Below are 14,920 nucleotides of genomic sequence, written 5' to 3' on the forward strand. Positions count from 1 at the left end.
GGGAGGGGGGTCTGCTACACTGCGGTGAGGCGGAGGGAGGGGGACGTCTGGCCTCCCGTCGGCGAGGACGAGGAGGGCGGGAGGTCAGCGCTGCACCTGCATCTGCTGCGAGGCCTGCGATTGGCTCTGCGCCGTGACCTCGGGCCCACGGCTGGCCAACCGGCTGAGGATGTTCCGCTCGGACATTTGTAGCCGCACGGCGACGGGGGGGATCCGGGCGATGGTCGCCGGGAGACGCGTGACGTCAGCCTTCATGTCGCTCAGCAGCTCCTCCAGCTGTTTGAGGACTGGAAGTGCAAAATGACATCAGACTCGCTTCCGGAACGAGGGAGGGAGGGAGAGAGGGAGGGAAGGAGGGGTCAAGGGTCGGAATTTTTTCGGACCGGACGCCGCCTCGTTCGCCGGGTTTTTTGGGGGGGAAAAAAGCAACCGAATGATATTCCGCGATCGCTTTCGACAAAATACATTTCTTTGGTTTTACTGACAGCTGCGTCCGAGACACGCGGGATTATCTCTCGGAATATTTCGGGATTAGCGCTCAGCAGGGCGTGGATGGCGTCCGGCGCCGCGCTCTGGTACCTTTGTGCAGGACGGCGTTGGCGGGCTTGTTTCCGGACATGGACTCCTTGCTGAGGTGCTGGTGCGACTCGGCCAGACACTCCACCTCGCTGAAGCGGGTGTTGAGGGCCATGGAGGGGTGGGCCGGGTCCTCCGTCATGTTGAGGTACGCCGCCCGCCGCAGCTGCTCCTCGATCACCAGCGCCTGCTCCAGCAGCTGAGGACGGAGGCGGGAGGTGGTCGGGCGGCGGACGATATTTTTTTTCGATATTTGTTTTCCCCGTGGGAGGCGGGCTCACCTTGAACCTCCGGGCCAGGAACTTGTTCTTGATCTCCAGGAAGTTCCCGCGGCTCATCTCGCCCTTGAAGGGCTCGTTGAGGATGGCGAACCTCACGTCGTTCTGCACGTCCTGCCAGCGGGCGTAGCCGTGTCTGCGCCGCTGTGTCAAGGTCCAGAACCAGAAGGACTTCTCTGGATTTCCCATTTAACTTTTACTTGCAATTCTACATGTCACCACTAGATGGCGCCAAAGAGGCAAACTGAATTTATTGGCATTTTTGTGTGTGTGTGTGTGTGTGTTTGTGTGTGTGTGTGTGTCCAGGAGGTGGGAGGATACTGTATGATGCCGGCCAGCAGCCAGTAGTCATGGCGACGGTGCCAGATCTCGAAGGTCTTCTTGGTGACGGTGGCTGCTCGCTCCTCGTTCTGCCACAGTGAGTGGAGCTCTGGAGAAAAGGAGGGGGCAGAAGTGAGGAGGGGGCAGGGACAGGTGTGTGTGTTGTGTGTGTGTGTGTGTGTGTGTGTGTGTGTGCGCGTGTGCGCACCTGTGAAGCCCCCGTCTGCGATGTTGAACATGAACCTCTGCTTGGTGGCCTTCTTCTTCTCCTCGCTGACGTTGACCAGGGCCACAGCCACCGCTTCCTTGTTCTCGCCGTTCACCTTCCCCTCGTCCGTCTTCACCTCCTTCACCTCCTCCTTGAGATCTGGGACCAGTAGAAGGTCACTGCACCTCCTCCTCATGCGACGCCATTGTCATGACAGTTCTGTGTGTGTGTGTGTGTGTGTGTGTGTGTGTGTCCATACACACCTTTCTCCCTGGGCGAGCTGGTGTCCATCTTCTCCTCCTTCCCCTCCTCGGCTGCAAGCAGAACCCGGTCAGAACGTGTAATGCAGTAAGAGGAACCTGCTCAGAAGGTCCTCCCGCTCACCTTTGCTTCTCTCGCCGTCCGAACCTTCACCTTTGACCTCGGCGGGGGCGTCGTTCTCCGCCGGCTCGGGTTCCTTCTCCTCTTTCTCCCTGCCGAGCTCCTCCGTCTCCTTCTCCTTCCCGTCGTCAGAAGCCTCCTTCTCCTCCTTGCCATCTCCGTCCTTCCTCTCGGGGACGGGGGACTTCTCCGACTCGTCTGGGATCTCGATGATCTGGAAGGTCAAAAGGTGGATGAGGCTTCGCCTGAGGGTAAAAGGAGCGGATGCGGCGAGACGGAGGAGGACCGACCTCGGGTTCCTCGGCCTTGCGGGTTCCTCGGCTCTCCTCGGCCTCTTTCTTCACCTCCTCCTTCTCGTCTGCCTTCGATAAATCCTCTGGAACGGAACGGACGAGGTCAAGGAGGAACATCTGCGAGGACATCAGGAGCCGTGTGTGTGTGTGTGTGTGTGTGTGTGTGTTTACCCGGCACGGGTGTGTTGGGCTGCGTGTCCGCGGGGGTTCCCGTCGACGGCGTCTTTGGATCTTCTCCCGCGGCCAGAGCCGCCGCCCTCTTGTTCTCCTCCAGCTCGGCCATCCAGGGCATGGACCACTGACCGTTCACGTGCTCGAACTCCTGCACCTGATCAGCCGCACGTCGGGGCCGATCAATAACCGATCGGGGCTCGGGCTCGGCGGAGGAGAGCGCGAGGGAGGACCCCTACCTTCTTCCTGATCAGAGACATCACGCCGATGCGGGTCAGGACGTGCTGCCGGGACAGGCCCTCCCGGGGGACGCCGTCGGCGAAGGTCTCGGCGCCGTCGGCCCCCGGCTCACAGAGATGCCTCATGAAGAGGGATACGTAGGCCCTGGGGGGGGCACGGGACACGTCACACTTAGTGCATGTGTGTGTGTGTGTGTGTGTGTTTTCAAACACACCATCATCTTCCAGTGAAGGAGTATGACAATGTGGAAGGGTTGAAATATTGCTGAATGTGTAAGTGTATGTATCTGCATGCACATGTGAGTATGCGTGTGTGTGTGTGTGTGTGTGAGTGAGTGACTAAGTGAGTGAGTGTGCGCTCAAATATACCAGCATATTAGGGTGAAGGACTTGAGCGTGGCAGATGTTCCTGTGAATGTTACAGTGGAAGCTAAATAGGGTTAGCATTTGTGTGAATGTGTGTGTGTATGTAGTTGCATGCACATGTGTGTGTTTTAAAGGAAATTATTGTTCATTGTGTGTGTGTGTGTGTGTGCGTGCACGCTCAAATATACCAGCATGTTAGGGTGGAGGAATTGAGCGTGGCAGATATGTTCCTGTGAATGTTACGGGGCAAGCTAAAAAGGTTTAGCATTTGTGTGAATATGTGTGTGTGTGTGTGTGTGTGTATTTATTTGCCTTCACATGTGTGTATGCATGTGTGTGTGTTTTAAAAGGCCTGTATTTGGTGTTGGGAGGGTTTGAATGGTAAAGATAGGTTCTGGTGGATGCTAAAAATAAAGCTAAAAAGGGTTCACACATGTGTGTATGCATATGTGTGTGTGTGTGTGTGTGTGTGTGTGTGTGCTCAAACACTGGCATATTAGGGTGCAGGAATTGATAGATAGATTTGATAGATTAGATAGATTTGCGTGGATGTTACAATGGAAGCTAATAAGTGTTAGCATACGTCCCTGACAGAGAGAGAGAGAGAGAGAGAGAGAAAGAGTGTGTGTGAGTGTGAGTGCGAGTGTATGAATATGTATATATGTTTATGTGTGTCTGTATTCAAAGGCACCTGCATGTTTGGTTGGACATATTTGAGTGGGGAAGATACAAATTAAGCTAAAAAAGGTTAGCATGTTAGTGTGTGTGTTTACGTCAATACACACGTGTATGCATGTGTGTGCGTGTTGAAACTGTCGGATCCGCAGACTCACTTGAACTCCTTCTCCGACTTCCCCCGCAGGTCCCGGACCAGCCACTGGTTGGTGAAGGCGTCCTGGGGTGGCATCCCATAACGCATCACCGCGTTCAGGAAGGCCTTCCTCTGACGGGCGTTAAAGCCCAACACCTGAGGACACACACACACACACACACACTTAATGACTGATGATTGTTCTGAGGCTGCGTCCGTGATTTTCTCCGAGCATCCGAACCCACCTCGATGTTCCCGCCCACTCGTGCCAGCAGCGGCGGCAGAGGTTTGTCCCGGTCGTTCCTCAGGCCTTTGCGGTTCGGCCTGCGGGCGTTGGCTGTGCACACACACACACACACACACACACGGAGGTGACTCCTCTGGGATTCTGAAACACACAAACGTGGGCGCCGCGCCTTCGTGGGTAGCCGTCTTTACCCTCGGAACGCTCGTCGAAGTCCTCGTCCCCCTCCTCCGAAGCCACCGAGTAGTCGGACTGGTTGTCGGATTGGTCCTCCTGCCAGTCTGCAGGGACAGGAAGCAGGAAGTGAGACGGGAAGTACTTCCTGCGCCGGGTTCACGACGGACGAAAAGCCATGCAAACGTGCAGGAGCCACAGAACCAGAGCTGCTGTCGTCTGGTTCTGCTCCGCCGACTCCCATTGGGTTCAGCCTCACACAGAAACACACACACACACACACATCCGGGTCCCAGCCGGTACTGAAGAGGAGGGGCAGATCAGCGGCGTGAAGGACAGATACTAAAAACTTTAGAGTATTTCAATTCAGCGTTTGGGGTTTCCTGTCTCGCCGACTTGACGAGATCACAACCGGCGATCTTCATGCCATGCATGTAGACACCACAAGGACACACACACACAAACACACACCAGAAGAGGTTGCTGATATATTGTTCTGTACCCTGTCTTATACCTCGGTCCTCCTGCGAGCCGTCGTTGTAGTTGACGGGCTTGCGGGTGCGTTTGCCTTTGCCCAGATTTCGGGCCAGGTCCTCCTGCTGCTGCTCGTAGTGATGGCGCAGCAGCTTCTCCCAGTAGTCGGGATCCACGCTCTCCTCCTGCTTGATCACCTCCCTCTCCACCTCCTCCTCCTCGAGAACGACAACGTGACAGCGGACAGATCGGGATCAGAGTCCCGCTGAGGGGGCGGCGGGGGCGGCAACGCCTTGCCGAGACTCCCCTCGATCTTGTCTTTGTGTTGCGGACGGCGGGCGGAAAATCGCGGGGGCGTGATTTTTGTCACTTCTCTCTCTAAAAAATGGATGAATCACCGGGAAATGCTCGAGGGGCGGAGGGAACCCGGCTGTCCGACCTATCTGCCACGCTAAAGGACAATTTGGCGTCTTCAATGAACCCTGTTTTTTGGACTGTGGGAGGAAAACGCGGTCCAGAACCGATTTGAAGCTCCGCCACGCACGCGCCCTACCTCGTCGTCCTCGTCCTTGACCACGTACTGGGCCACCTTGAAGGAGCTGAGGTACTCGTTCATGCTCTGCAATTCCGTGTCCTCGGTGGCGTCCTGGTTGCGGTCCAGCAGCCGGTCGATGGCCTGGTCGTCGTAGTGGATCACGCTGCTGTCGTCCTCCTTGTTGTCCCCTGGGAGCAGAAGCACGGTCAGAAGGTGGAGTCATGTGACCCCCCCCGCCCCCCCCGCCACGTCCCCAGCTGTCGCTTGAAGATGCAGAGTAGCTCCGAGTGGGTTTCCTGACGGGCGGCGTCCTCGCAGCGTGTCCTTCCTCACCTTCTCCCACCTCATCCTTGAAGAGCTCCTCCGTTCCGAACTTCAGGATGTCGTCCAGCTCCTGCTTGGACATGGACCCGGTCTTGGAACCCAGGCCGGGTCGCACCACCAGGTGGGTCAGCATCATCTTCTTCTTTGCCACCTGAAAAAACAAACAAACAAACAAAAAAAAAAAAAAAAACGAGGAGCCGTGAGCGGCGGTGGCGGCGGGGGAGGGGGGCGGGGCTAGCGGGCCGGCGAGCCACCGACCTGAGTGATCCTCTCCTCCACCGACGCCTTGGTGACGAAGCGGTAGATCATCACCTTCCTGTTCTGGCCGATGCGATGAGCGCGGCTGAAGGCCTGGAACATGACAGGAACGGGTCAGTCAAGGTGTACCTTCTTCTTCGGAGAACCCAGAGCTTCCACCCGAGGCCTGTTCTGAACCTTCTCGGAGGAACCGGTGTTTAAAGCTATATGCTTGGAGGAAAAGAAAAAAAAAAAAAAAAACGATAGAGATAACACGTTGCCGTGGTAACAGGCGAGCCCGTCCCACCTGGATGTCATTGTGGGGGTTCCAGTCTGAGTCGTAGATGATGACGGTGTCGGCGGACGCCAGGTTGATGCCAAGGCCGCCGGCTCTGGTGGAGAGGAGGAAGGCGAACTGAGGAGCTCCGGGAGCTGCGGGACGAAGAGGAAGAGGAGGAGTTAGAACCGCGCCGACGGCGAGGAACCTGAACGCGGCGCTGGCGCGTGTTACCGTTGAAGCGGTCGATGGCCTCCTGCCTCAGGTTCCCCGTCACGCCGCCGTCGATCCGCTCGTACTTGTAGCCCTCGTTCTCCAGGAAGTCCTCCAGCAGGTCCAGCATCTTGGTCATCTGCGAGAAGACCAGGACGCGGTGTCCGCCTTCCTTCAGCCTCTTCATCATCTTCTGCAGGAGCATCAGCTTGCCCGAGGCCTTGGTCAGGGCGGCGCCCTCGTACATGCCGTTGGGAAGCTTTGGCGCCTCCTGTAGGCGGATTGAAGACATTGCGGTCTGAACGCGCATTCACGCGAACATCTCGCGGTCGTGGCGCGGCGGCGAGGGGCGGGCGGGGTTACCGTGGCCGCCGCCGGGAAGAGGTAGGGGTGGTTGCAGCACTTCTTCAGATCCATCACCACGTTGAGCAGGGACACCTGGTTCCCCCCGCCGCGGGTGTTCAGGGCCTCGAAGTTCCGCGTCAGGATGAACTTGTAGTATTTCCTGGGGTCGGAGAACCGGGAGGAACGTTTACATCTATGTGGTTTTTCACAGTGAAATTCAACTGAATAATTCCAAAAGAAGCCGCGGTGGCGTTTCCACGGCGACTCGAGCACCCCCCCCCCACTCCGCCTCGCCGCCCACTCACTTCTGCATGGGGCTGAGCTCCACTCGCACAATGAGCTCCGTCTTGGACGGCATGTGCTTGAAGACGTCGGCCTTGAGCCGGCGCAGCATGTGCGGCCCCAGCATGTCGTGCAGCTTCTTGATCTGGTCCTCCTTGGCGATGTCGGCGAACTCCTCGAGGAAACCCTCCAGGTTGCTGTGGGGGGAGGAGGAACAGGAAGTGAGAGGCGTGCGCCCGGTTTGCCGATTGGCTGACGGCGGATGCCCCACTAACTTGAATCTCTCGGGCGTCAGGAAGTTGAGCAGGTGGAAGAGCTCCTCCAAGTTGTTCTGCAGCGGCGTGCCGGTCAGCAGGAGCTTGTGCTGCAGGCCGTAGTTGTTCAACACCCGGAAGAACTGGAAGCAGGACACCGAGGAGAAGAGGGGTCAGAGGTGGCGACGTCATGGCAACCGACGTGGCGACCCTAAAGAAGCGCCGCAATCACCTTGGACTGGTTGTTCTTGAGCCGGTGGGCCTCGTCCACCACCAGACAGGCCCACTCGATGGAGCCCAGCACCGCCTGGTCGATGGTGATCAGCTCGTAGGACGTCAGCAGGACGTGGAACTTCACCGTCGAGTCTTTCTGCGGGGGACAATTCATCGCCGGGGTTCGGAAAAGGACGGAACGACTCCCCCCCCCCCCCCCCCCCCGCCGCCGGAGCTCCTGGATGGTTCCCGTACCTTCATCTTGGACGCCTTCTTCCCGCCGCGGATGGCGTTCCCCTCGAAGGAGAACTCGTTCTCCCGGATGACGGCCCGGCTGTCCTTGTCGCCCACGTAGGTCACCACGTACATGTCGGGCGCCCACATCTCAAACTCCCGCTCCCAATTGATGATGGTGGAGAGGGGGGCGCTCACCAGGAAGGGCCCCTTGGAGTGACCCTGTGGGGTCGTGGGGGGCAGAGATTCAGATCCTACCGACCCTTTCATTCGTTGAAAAATGCTCCGGTGTTTCGATACGCTCACTAAAAAGTACTAGGTAACATAATTTCCAGGTTATAAGCCGCTACTTTTTTCCCACACGCTTCTAACACTGCAGCATCAACAACGATGCAGCTGATTTAGGGATTTCTTCAGGCTAGCGAGCTTCATGCCGCAAAAACATTTAACATCGTCACATCTGACTCATGAGATTACGGTGAAATTCCGAGGCCGTTCAATTCCGACATTGAAGACTTCTTCAATAGTTTTGGAACGCTGTTAGAAGACGAAGATAGTGATCGGCTGGTTAAGGACAGAAAATGGATGGATTTTTCCTTCGGTTATTTATTATTCGTCTTTTTCATCAGCCATGTTGGGAAAAAAATTATTTCCAGTACGTATTTGTGGAGGTTACCTCTATGTATTTAATTCAAAAATCTGACAATGGAACATCTGTGTAAATACTTCATGTTACAACATGGACACCTGCGGCTTATAGGCAAGTGGGGCCTACATATTTTCATTTTGTTATTTTTAGCCTGTGTGGCTTATAATAGGGTGCGCTCAAGAGTCCGGACATTATGGTACTTTGGAGTAAAGTCACACTTTGACTTACGAGTTGAATCGGTCCTGTGACCAAGTGCAAAACTCAATTTGCCTTTGTATCAAATTAAACTTCACTATTAAAATGAAAAGAAACACTTCCGCCCCAGGCAACCCTGTTTGCTTCCATTTTTAAACTAGAACGATGTACTTTATGACGAACAAATAATGTCATAAAAATGATAAGGCATATTAAAAGAGAGGCGGCGGAGCAGATTGGTGGAGGGGGTTGGAGGAGTTTTCCATTTGTTGCTCTGCTTAACTTAATTTACTGGCTACACCCTTAATGCTACAATGGGTTGCTAACTGTAACTTATGCTCCAGTTACTGCTAAACTTGATTTATGAACAAAGTCAACGCTGCTCCTCTTTTTTAAAAGCATCAAACCGTCCCCGACCGGTTTTGAACGACTTCTGACGCCTCTTGCGTTTACGTTCCCGCCGTCCGCCGCACCAAATCCCCGTAAACATCGCTCTCTGTCACAGAACAAAAACAAAAAAACATCTACCTAGCAGCCGCTCTGCAACCTCGTAAGCTGATGCACTTGTAAGTCAAGGTCCCGCTGTTTTTACTCTCCTTCAAGAGTGACCAGGAGTGCAGAAGAGGACCCACCTCCTTGTAGAGGGAGTAGAGGAAGACGGCCGTCTGGACGGTCTTCCCCAGGCCCATCTCGTCCGCCAGGATGGTGTCGGTGGCCTGGGCCCAGGAGAACCGCAGCCAGTTGAGGCCCTCCAGCTGGTAGGGGTGCAGGGTTCCCCCGGTGCTGTCCAGATATTCCGGCTGCCGGTCGAACTTGATGGTGGGCTGGAGGAGGAGCGGGGAGAGAATTCAGTATTCTATTTCCTGGATCCAGCCGGTTGCCGGAATCGGTCAGGACTGACGACGAAGGCTGCGATCGATAGATTGACTCACGCATCCGCTGGTCTAACCGTGCTACCGTGTTTATTTTGAAATTTGCGGTTTGACTTTATTTGGATCTGCACGACGGCCATCCGATTTTATAAACATCGGGTTCTACAAGACGCGCTCCCGGGTGCGTGCTATTAGCTCACCTGATTTTTTTCCAGGTATAACATCTGCCTTTTTATTTAATAATATTTAATCATTTCAATCCCGCTGAGAACATGCTAACTTACATCCACCACTGGATTAGCAGGAGGACGCTCCGCCTTCTTCACCTTCACCGGCTTCTTCAGCTTCTTGCCGGGCCGGCCCTCCTCGCCGATCATCAGTTCTCTGAGAGGACCGGAGAAAAGGTATCAGTAACAGGAAAAGCTGCACCGCCTCGCGCTGGGCGACCAGGTCCTGGTCCTGGTACCTGTGGTTCCAGTACGTCTGCTTGTAGGTGTCGAACTCCGGGATGTCCATGTCCTCGCTCTCCCAGGTGGACTGGTCGTACGGCAGGTCGCGCCACTTGATCAAGTAGTGGACGTTGTTCTTCTTGTCGACACTGACAGGGAGGGTCCAATTTTAGATTTGATTAGCGAACTGGTATCTGACCGTCAGAAAACATCTCGTGTGTGTGTGTTACCTGTGGTTGAGGATGCGATGTATCATCAGCCACTCCATCTTGACCCCGTAGCGGTAGAACTCGGCCTCCATGTGAAGGAAGAGGGGATCTTTGTTCTTCCTCTTGCTGCTCTTGTCGTCGTCGCCCTCGCCGCCAAAGTCCACGGGCGGCGGCTCGTCCATGTCCGTTTTCCTCTGGTAGTTGCGGAACATCACCTGACAGTTGAGCTCCAGCTGCCGGGCGGAGAGACATGGAGGCGGAATCAGCGTTTTTGACGGACAGATAAGGCTCGCCGCTGAACTCCCCTGACAGAAGCAGCTATTCTTCCAACGACGGGCTGATCACTATTTATAGATTTAAATTCCATTATATATTCAACTAGTCCACATTTACCCACAAAAGAGGCGCTGAACTGAACATCAGCTCTTAAACGTTGCATTAAAATTGGCATTTCACTATTTCATCCTCGTTTCCTCTCAAAAAACAAGGCTTGCTTTAAATTATACATATTTGTATGGGAGTTCTGTATGGGACCAATCAGTCATCAGACTCTGCTGGTTGGTCAAAGCCTGGATCAAACCAAATCAAAATCCCACCGTGCCCCCCCGTCAGCCCCATCTCTGAAGGTGGCCTCACCTGCAACTCCAGCACCCAGGAGCAGTGCCAGTAGGACATGTTGCACCATTTGACGAAGAACTCCCGCTCCCTGCGGCCCACCAGCGGCGGGGGGTCGGGGGCGTCCGCCGGCAGGTCGGCGGGCCTGGGGACCGGCGTGGGGGCCGGCGGCTCCCCCCAGCGCCACGTTAGGACCTTCTGAACTTTCCCCTTCATGGGTGGACACTGTCAGGCGGAGGAAGAAGAGGGGTGTGATTGAGACGGGACAGGGGCGGAGCTTAAGTTTGTTCGGGCCTGTATTCAATACCTGTGACCTGTCAATCAATGCATCTGAGACAGCGTGAAAATAAACAAGTAGGTCACCCAGATGGAGCAGAAAGGGCGAGTGGGGAGGAAACGGGCCGAACCAAGTGCAGCGGGTGGGTTGACCGTGACCAAATTTGTTATTATTGTCATAAAAAAAAAAAAAAAAAAGGTCGTTTCTGAGTCGGGATGGGGTGTTCAGAACCTCGTAGGGTGGAAGGAGCCGCGGGCGCAGGACGGAACCCCCACCTCCTGTGAGAGCTTGCACAAGATGGAGTCTGCGGGAAAGGCTGGCCCACGTGAGCACGTGCGCGCTCACCTTGCAGCGGGGGCAGATCCACTCTCCGTTGGGGATTTCAGGCAGGGGGGGGTTGAGGCAGTGGATGTGGTAGGAGGAGGGGCAGGTGTCACAGCACAGCAGCTCCCCGCCGTCTTTACACACTCGGCAGAACTCGATGTGATGGTCGTCCTCCTCCTCCGCCCCCTCGTCCCTGCGCTCCTCCTCGTCCTCCCCCTCGGCCTCGGACAACTCGTCCCTGGCCTCCCACTGGATCCCCTCCTTCTCCTGGTGGCGGGGGGGTGGGGGTGGGTATGAGTGTGTGTGTGTGTGTGTGTGTGTGCGCGCGCGCGCATGTGGGGGTGGTGGTGGGGATGGTATGTAGAGAGGTGGGGGTGGGGTGAGCATACATGTGCATGTTTTCGTGTGGGAGGGGGAAGAGGGGTGGGGCCAGAGGAGGAAATGGTGGTGGGAGGGGGGAAACATGAGAATGAGGGGATGGGGGGGGGGGGCAAAGAGAGGCGGAGATTACAATGGTGTTAAAAATCAATCCCCCCCGACACACACACATAAACGATTGACTGGTGTGTCTGTGTGTGTGTGTGTGTGTGTGTGTGACTCACGCAGTGGGGGCAGCTCCACTTGCCCTCGGGGGCTTTCTCCATGTCGGGGTCCAGGCACACCATGTGATAGGCCCGCGGGCAGGTGTCGCACAGGATGATCTCGCCACCCTGCTGGCAGACCTCGCAGTAGTCCTGGTGGTCCGTCTCATAGCCGTCGCCGTCCTCTGTTTCTGGCGGGAAGAGGAGGAGGAGAAGAAGAAGACGATGGACGTCCCTTGAATTCAATGACGTCCACAATCGAGGTGCCCGAAAGGGGTCTAGTGTTGTCGTGGCGCCCCCCAGTGTTGTATCAGTGTGGGCGCTTCTGTCCGTTTCTTGCGTTCACTTCCTGCGTAATTCTGTATATTCCCGTTGAGCTCGTGGACACGTGGCCAAGCGCAGAAGTTGTATGCTCAATTCCGACCGGCGAAAGGAGCAGCGTTCTCACCTCTCTTCTTCTTCTTTCCACTCTTGGACTTTTTCTTGTTCCGGCCACTGCGGTTGGAGCCCTCCGACACCGAGAAAGTCCCGTCGTCGAAGTCGCTGTCGCCGTCCGGTTCGTCCTCGTCGCTCTGGTGGGGAGGGAAGCACAAGGGTTGTTGATGCCGGCGTCGGGTTGCAACAGCGGAGACCCGAGAGAGGAATGAGGATCAAACTTTACTGAGGAGCGTTTCCTCTTGCTGTTCAACCCTCCCAGTTTGATCTTGAGCGGCGCCACCTTCTTGGGTTTGGGCTTTGGCGGGGCTTTAGCCGAAGACTTGGACTTCTTGCGAGCGTTGGGACCTGCGGGTGATCGTCCATGAGACCAACCATCGCCGTGCTTCATGGATAAAACCATATTTGCGACACGTGTGTGGATCAAGGATACCTTTGCCCTCCTTGGTCTTGGCTTTACGAAGCGGGGGCACCGGGGCTACCAGGGGCACGGCAGGTGTCGGAGCGGCATTGGCGGCAGAGCCAGGGCCGAGGGCCACAGCAGGTGCAGACGGAGGCGGGGCCACGGGGTCGGCCCCCACCTCTGAGCCGGCCACCACCATGCTCTCCACAGCTGCAGCCACATTGGCAGCTGCCAGGGCTGCGTTGGCTGTTGCACAACCCTGCAAAGGGGGGGGGGGGGGGGGTCACACAAGGTCAGACACAGGACCCACAGGTTTTCTTGGACTATTTAAGGCCCATCTCACAATTTTCATTCGTATTTTTGTCATTTTTACAGAAAGAAAAAAATTATTTACACTAAAACTTTTGGCACGTTTGGAACGTACCACCTCCTGGGGAATTATGGGGTGCAGATCTACCTTGAGGGGGTTGTTTGTGCTGAACTCCCTCCACTTGGCCATCATCAACGTCATCATCTTGGACACCGCGATCTTGGGGTTTTTTGCCGCGATCAAAGGCCTGAAAAGACGGCGGTTAGCGAACGGATATCATAGCCGCTCTCGCGCCTCTTCTTGCTCAACCTCACCTGACAAACTGGCTGAAGGCCTTGTAGTTGGTGAGGGAGCTGTAGTCTTCCTGAGTGAACACGTGGTCGATGTCTTTCATGCCCCAGGCCTCCAGCAGCTGGGTGGAGCTTTTCGGCTGAGGATGAGAATTTTAAAACCCCCGGGAGGGTGGGGGGGTGGTGAGAGTTTGACACGGCAGCAGAAGCCGGACTGCGGAGGAAAGAAAGAAAAAAAAATCCTGCAGAGGAACAGGATTCTGCTGCAGGTTCTACGAGACACGTGGGTGTGAGGAGATCTGGGACCAACCCTGGGGCATGCCCTTGATTATTATTAATATGATTATTGGGGCGGTAATGTTCCACCCTTGTCCCTATTGGTGGATCTAGCTAAATTGGGGAGGGGTCTTCTCCCACAGCGGGACAACAGTTGGACCCTGCTGGAGATCTTCCTCTCCTTGTTTACACACACAGGAAGTGGTTATTCTTCTCTGTGACTGAACACACATTCTGGTCACATCCCCAGAAATCATCCCGGGAAAAAAAAAAAAAAAGAAAAATCTCTCCCAGCAGGTTTTACATGCAGCCCTGCACGAATCCATGCGTGGAGCGTAACCATGGCAGCCAGGCGATCGAAATCCCGCCGCGTAACTTCCTGTTTACCTGGCAGTCGTCGTCATCGTCGTCGTCATCCTCCGGGTCGGGGTCCTTGCGCTTGCTCTTGGAGCCGGACGGTCCTTTGTCTGCCATGCCGCCCTTCTTCTTCTCTTTGGTCAAGCCAGAGCGTTTTTTCTTTTTCCTCCCCGGAGCATAATCACTGCCTTCACTGTCCGAACGCAGGGCGCCCTCGTCGACGTCCCGCTCCGCCACCTCCATGCCCATCAGGTGCTCCGGGGAGCTGAGGGACAGGTCCTGCAGCACAGGGAATGGGGGTTAGCGGGAGACGCGGCATCTGGAGCATCTGGCCACCGGCACCATCCAGACCTCAGCCTCAAAGGACAACATGTCTTCTCGGCTGGACAGACGCAGCATCACCCAGGTGGAGACACACACACACACACAGACTCAAAGCTTTCATACACCCTCCCCACACACACACACACTCCTCCCACATTAACCCATGCATTACTTTCACTAAGCTTGCAAAATAAAAGCAGCAACACCTCTGACACCTCTCATCCATTCCATAAATTGTCTTGATCTCAGTTGTTTATTTACATTGTACGTCTGAATATCATCTCGAGGTCTTCATTTCATCTCAAATCTCTCAGATGCAGCTTTTCTCACTGAGTGAACAAAGAAAAGCCCCTTGATTTGAGGATGAAGGAATAAATCCTTGTGATATTTTTCTACTAGGGTGAAGTTGTGTCAATTTGCCGCCACACACACACACTCTCTCTCTCGGTGACCATGAGTCAGGGGGAGCTTGTCTTCACTTCCTGTTTGGCATCAGCTGCCTGATGACATTTCAACACAACATCGACAAACCCATTGCTAATGCTAACAGGAGATCTCTGCCAAACAACAATAATTAACCAGCCACTAATGCCAACTGGGTCAAATACTGTTACACAGAAATTAATAACCAACAGCTAATGCTAATAGGCTACCACTACCAATAACCAACAGCTAGCATGAACAGGCCTGCACTCTGACAAAGAGTAATAGCTAACCCAAATGTCAATGCATCACCAACAATTTATGCTAACAGAGCAACATTCTGAAAAACAACAGTTAGTGCTCTTAGGGCAACATTCTGACAAACAATAACTGCTAAACAACAGTTAGTGCTCTTAGGGCAACATTCTGACAAACAATAACTGCTAAACAACAGTTATCGCTATTGGGGCAACGTTCTGAC

The 14,920-nt window shown here is 55.0% G+C and overlaps 1 protein-coding gene across 5 annotated transcripts in view; it reads right to left on the reverse strand.

Moving 5' to 3' along the window:
- chd4b (chromodomain helicase DNA binding protein 4b) overlaps positions 1 to 14,920 on the reverse strand; it is a 16,805-nt gene continuing 1,885 nt past the window's right edge. For 2 of the 5 annotated variants that reach the window (XM_086155503.1, XM_086155502.1), the window contains exons 4-40: positions 13,723 to 13,971; positions 13,084 to 13,199; positions 12,917 to 13,016; positions 12,490 to 12,718; positions 12,283 to 12,404; positions 12,070 to 12,193; positions 11,643 to 11,812; positions 11,062 to 11,307; positions 10,461 to 10,664; positions 9,846 to 10,057; positions 9,633 to 9,764; positions 9,451 to 9,550; positions 8,927 to 9,118; positions 7,472 to 7,672; positions 7,236 to 7,373; positions 7,025 to 7,146; positions 6,773 to 6,946; positions 6,486 to 6,627; positions 6,144 to 6,393; positions 5,940 to 6,064; positions 5,654 to 5,746; positions 5,405 to 5,546; positions 5,090 to 5,259; positions 4,565 to 4,754; positions 4,083 to 4,169; positions 3,890 to 3,981; positions 3,667 to 3,800; positions 2,468 to 2,612; positions 2,229 to 2,385; positions 2,055 to 2,140; positions 1,768 to 1,978; positions 1,647 to 1,697; positions 1,384 to 1,542; positions 1,176 to 1,284; positions 858 to 990; positions 580 to 775; positions 1 to 287 (exon numbers count right to left, since the gene is read on the reverse strand). In XM_086155503.1, coding sequence (XP_086011629.1) covers positions 85 to 287; positions 580 to 775; positions 858 to 990; positions 1,176 to 1,284; positions 1,384 to 1,542; positions 1,647 to 1,697; positions 1,768 to 1,978; positions 2,055 to 2,140; positions 2,229 to 2,385; positions 2,468 to 2,612; positions 3,667 to 3,800; positions 3,890 to 3,981; positions 4,083 to 4,169; positions 4,565 to 4,754; positions 5,090 to 5,259; positions 5,405 to 5,546; positions 5,654 to 5,746; positions 5,940 to 6,064; positions 6,144 to 6,393; positions 6,486 to 6,627; positions 6,773 to 6,946; positions 7,025 to 7,146; positions 7,236 to 7,373; positions 7,472 to 7,672; positions 8,927 to 9,118; positions 9,451 to 9,550; positions 9,633 to 9,764; positions 9,846 to 10,057; positions 10,461 to 10,664; positions 11,062 to 11,307; positions 11,643 to 11,812; positions 12,070 to 12,193; positions 12,283 to 12,404; positions 12,490 to 12,718; positions 12,917 to 13,016; positions 13,084 to 13,199; positions 13,723 to 13,971 — 5,706 coding nt within the window. In that variant the 3' untranslated portion in view covers positions 1 to 84. The remainder of the gene's footprint in view (positions 288 to 579; positions 776 to 857; positions 991 to 1,175; positions 1,285 to 1,383; positions 1,543 to 1,646; positions 1,698 to 1,767; positions 1,979 to 2,054; positions 2,141 to 2,228; positions 2,386 to 2,467; positions 2,613 to 3,666; positions 3,801 to 3,889; positions 3,982 to 4,082; positions 4,170 to 4,564; positions 4,755 to 5,089; positions 5,260 to 5,404; positions 5,547 to 5,653; positions 5,747 to 5,939; positions 6,065 to 6,143; positions 6,394 to 6,485; positions 6,628 to 6,772; positions 6,947 to 7,024; positions 7,147 to 7,235; positions 7,374 to 7,471; positions 7,673 to 8,926; positions 9,119 to 9,450; positions 9,551 to 9,632; positions 9,765 to 9,845; positions 10,058 to 10,460; positions 10,665 to 11,061; positions 11,308 to 11,642; positions 11,813 to 12,069; positions 12,194 to 12,282; positions 12,405 to 12,489; positions 12,719 to 12,916; positions 13,017 to 13,083; positions 13,200 to 13,722; positions 13,972 to 14,920) is intronic. The other 3 variants (XM_086155506.1, XM_086155504.1, XM_086155505.1) reach the window with 3 other exon arrangements.

The sequence above is a fragment of the Fistularia commersonii genome, chromosome 11, assembly GCF_037954325.1.
Source record: "Fistularia commersonii isolate RoL2024-O1a breed Wild chromosome 11, RoL_Fcom_v1.0, whole genome shotgun sequence".
Lineage (NCBI taxonomy): Eukaryota > Metazoa > Chordata > Actinopteri > Syngnathiformes > Fistulariidae > Fistularia > Fistularia commersonii.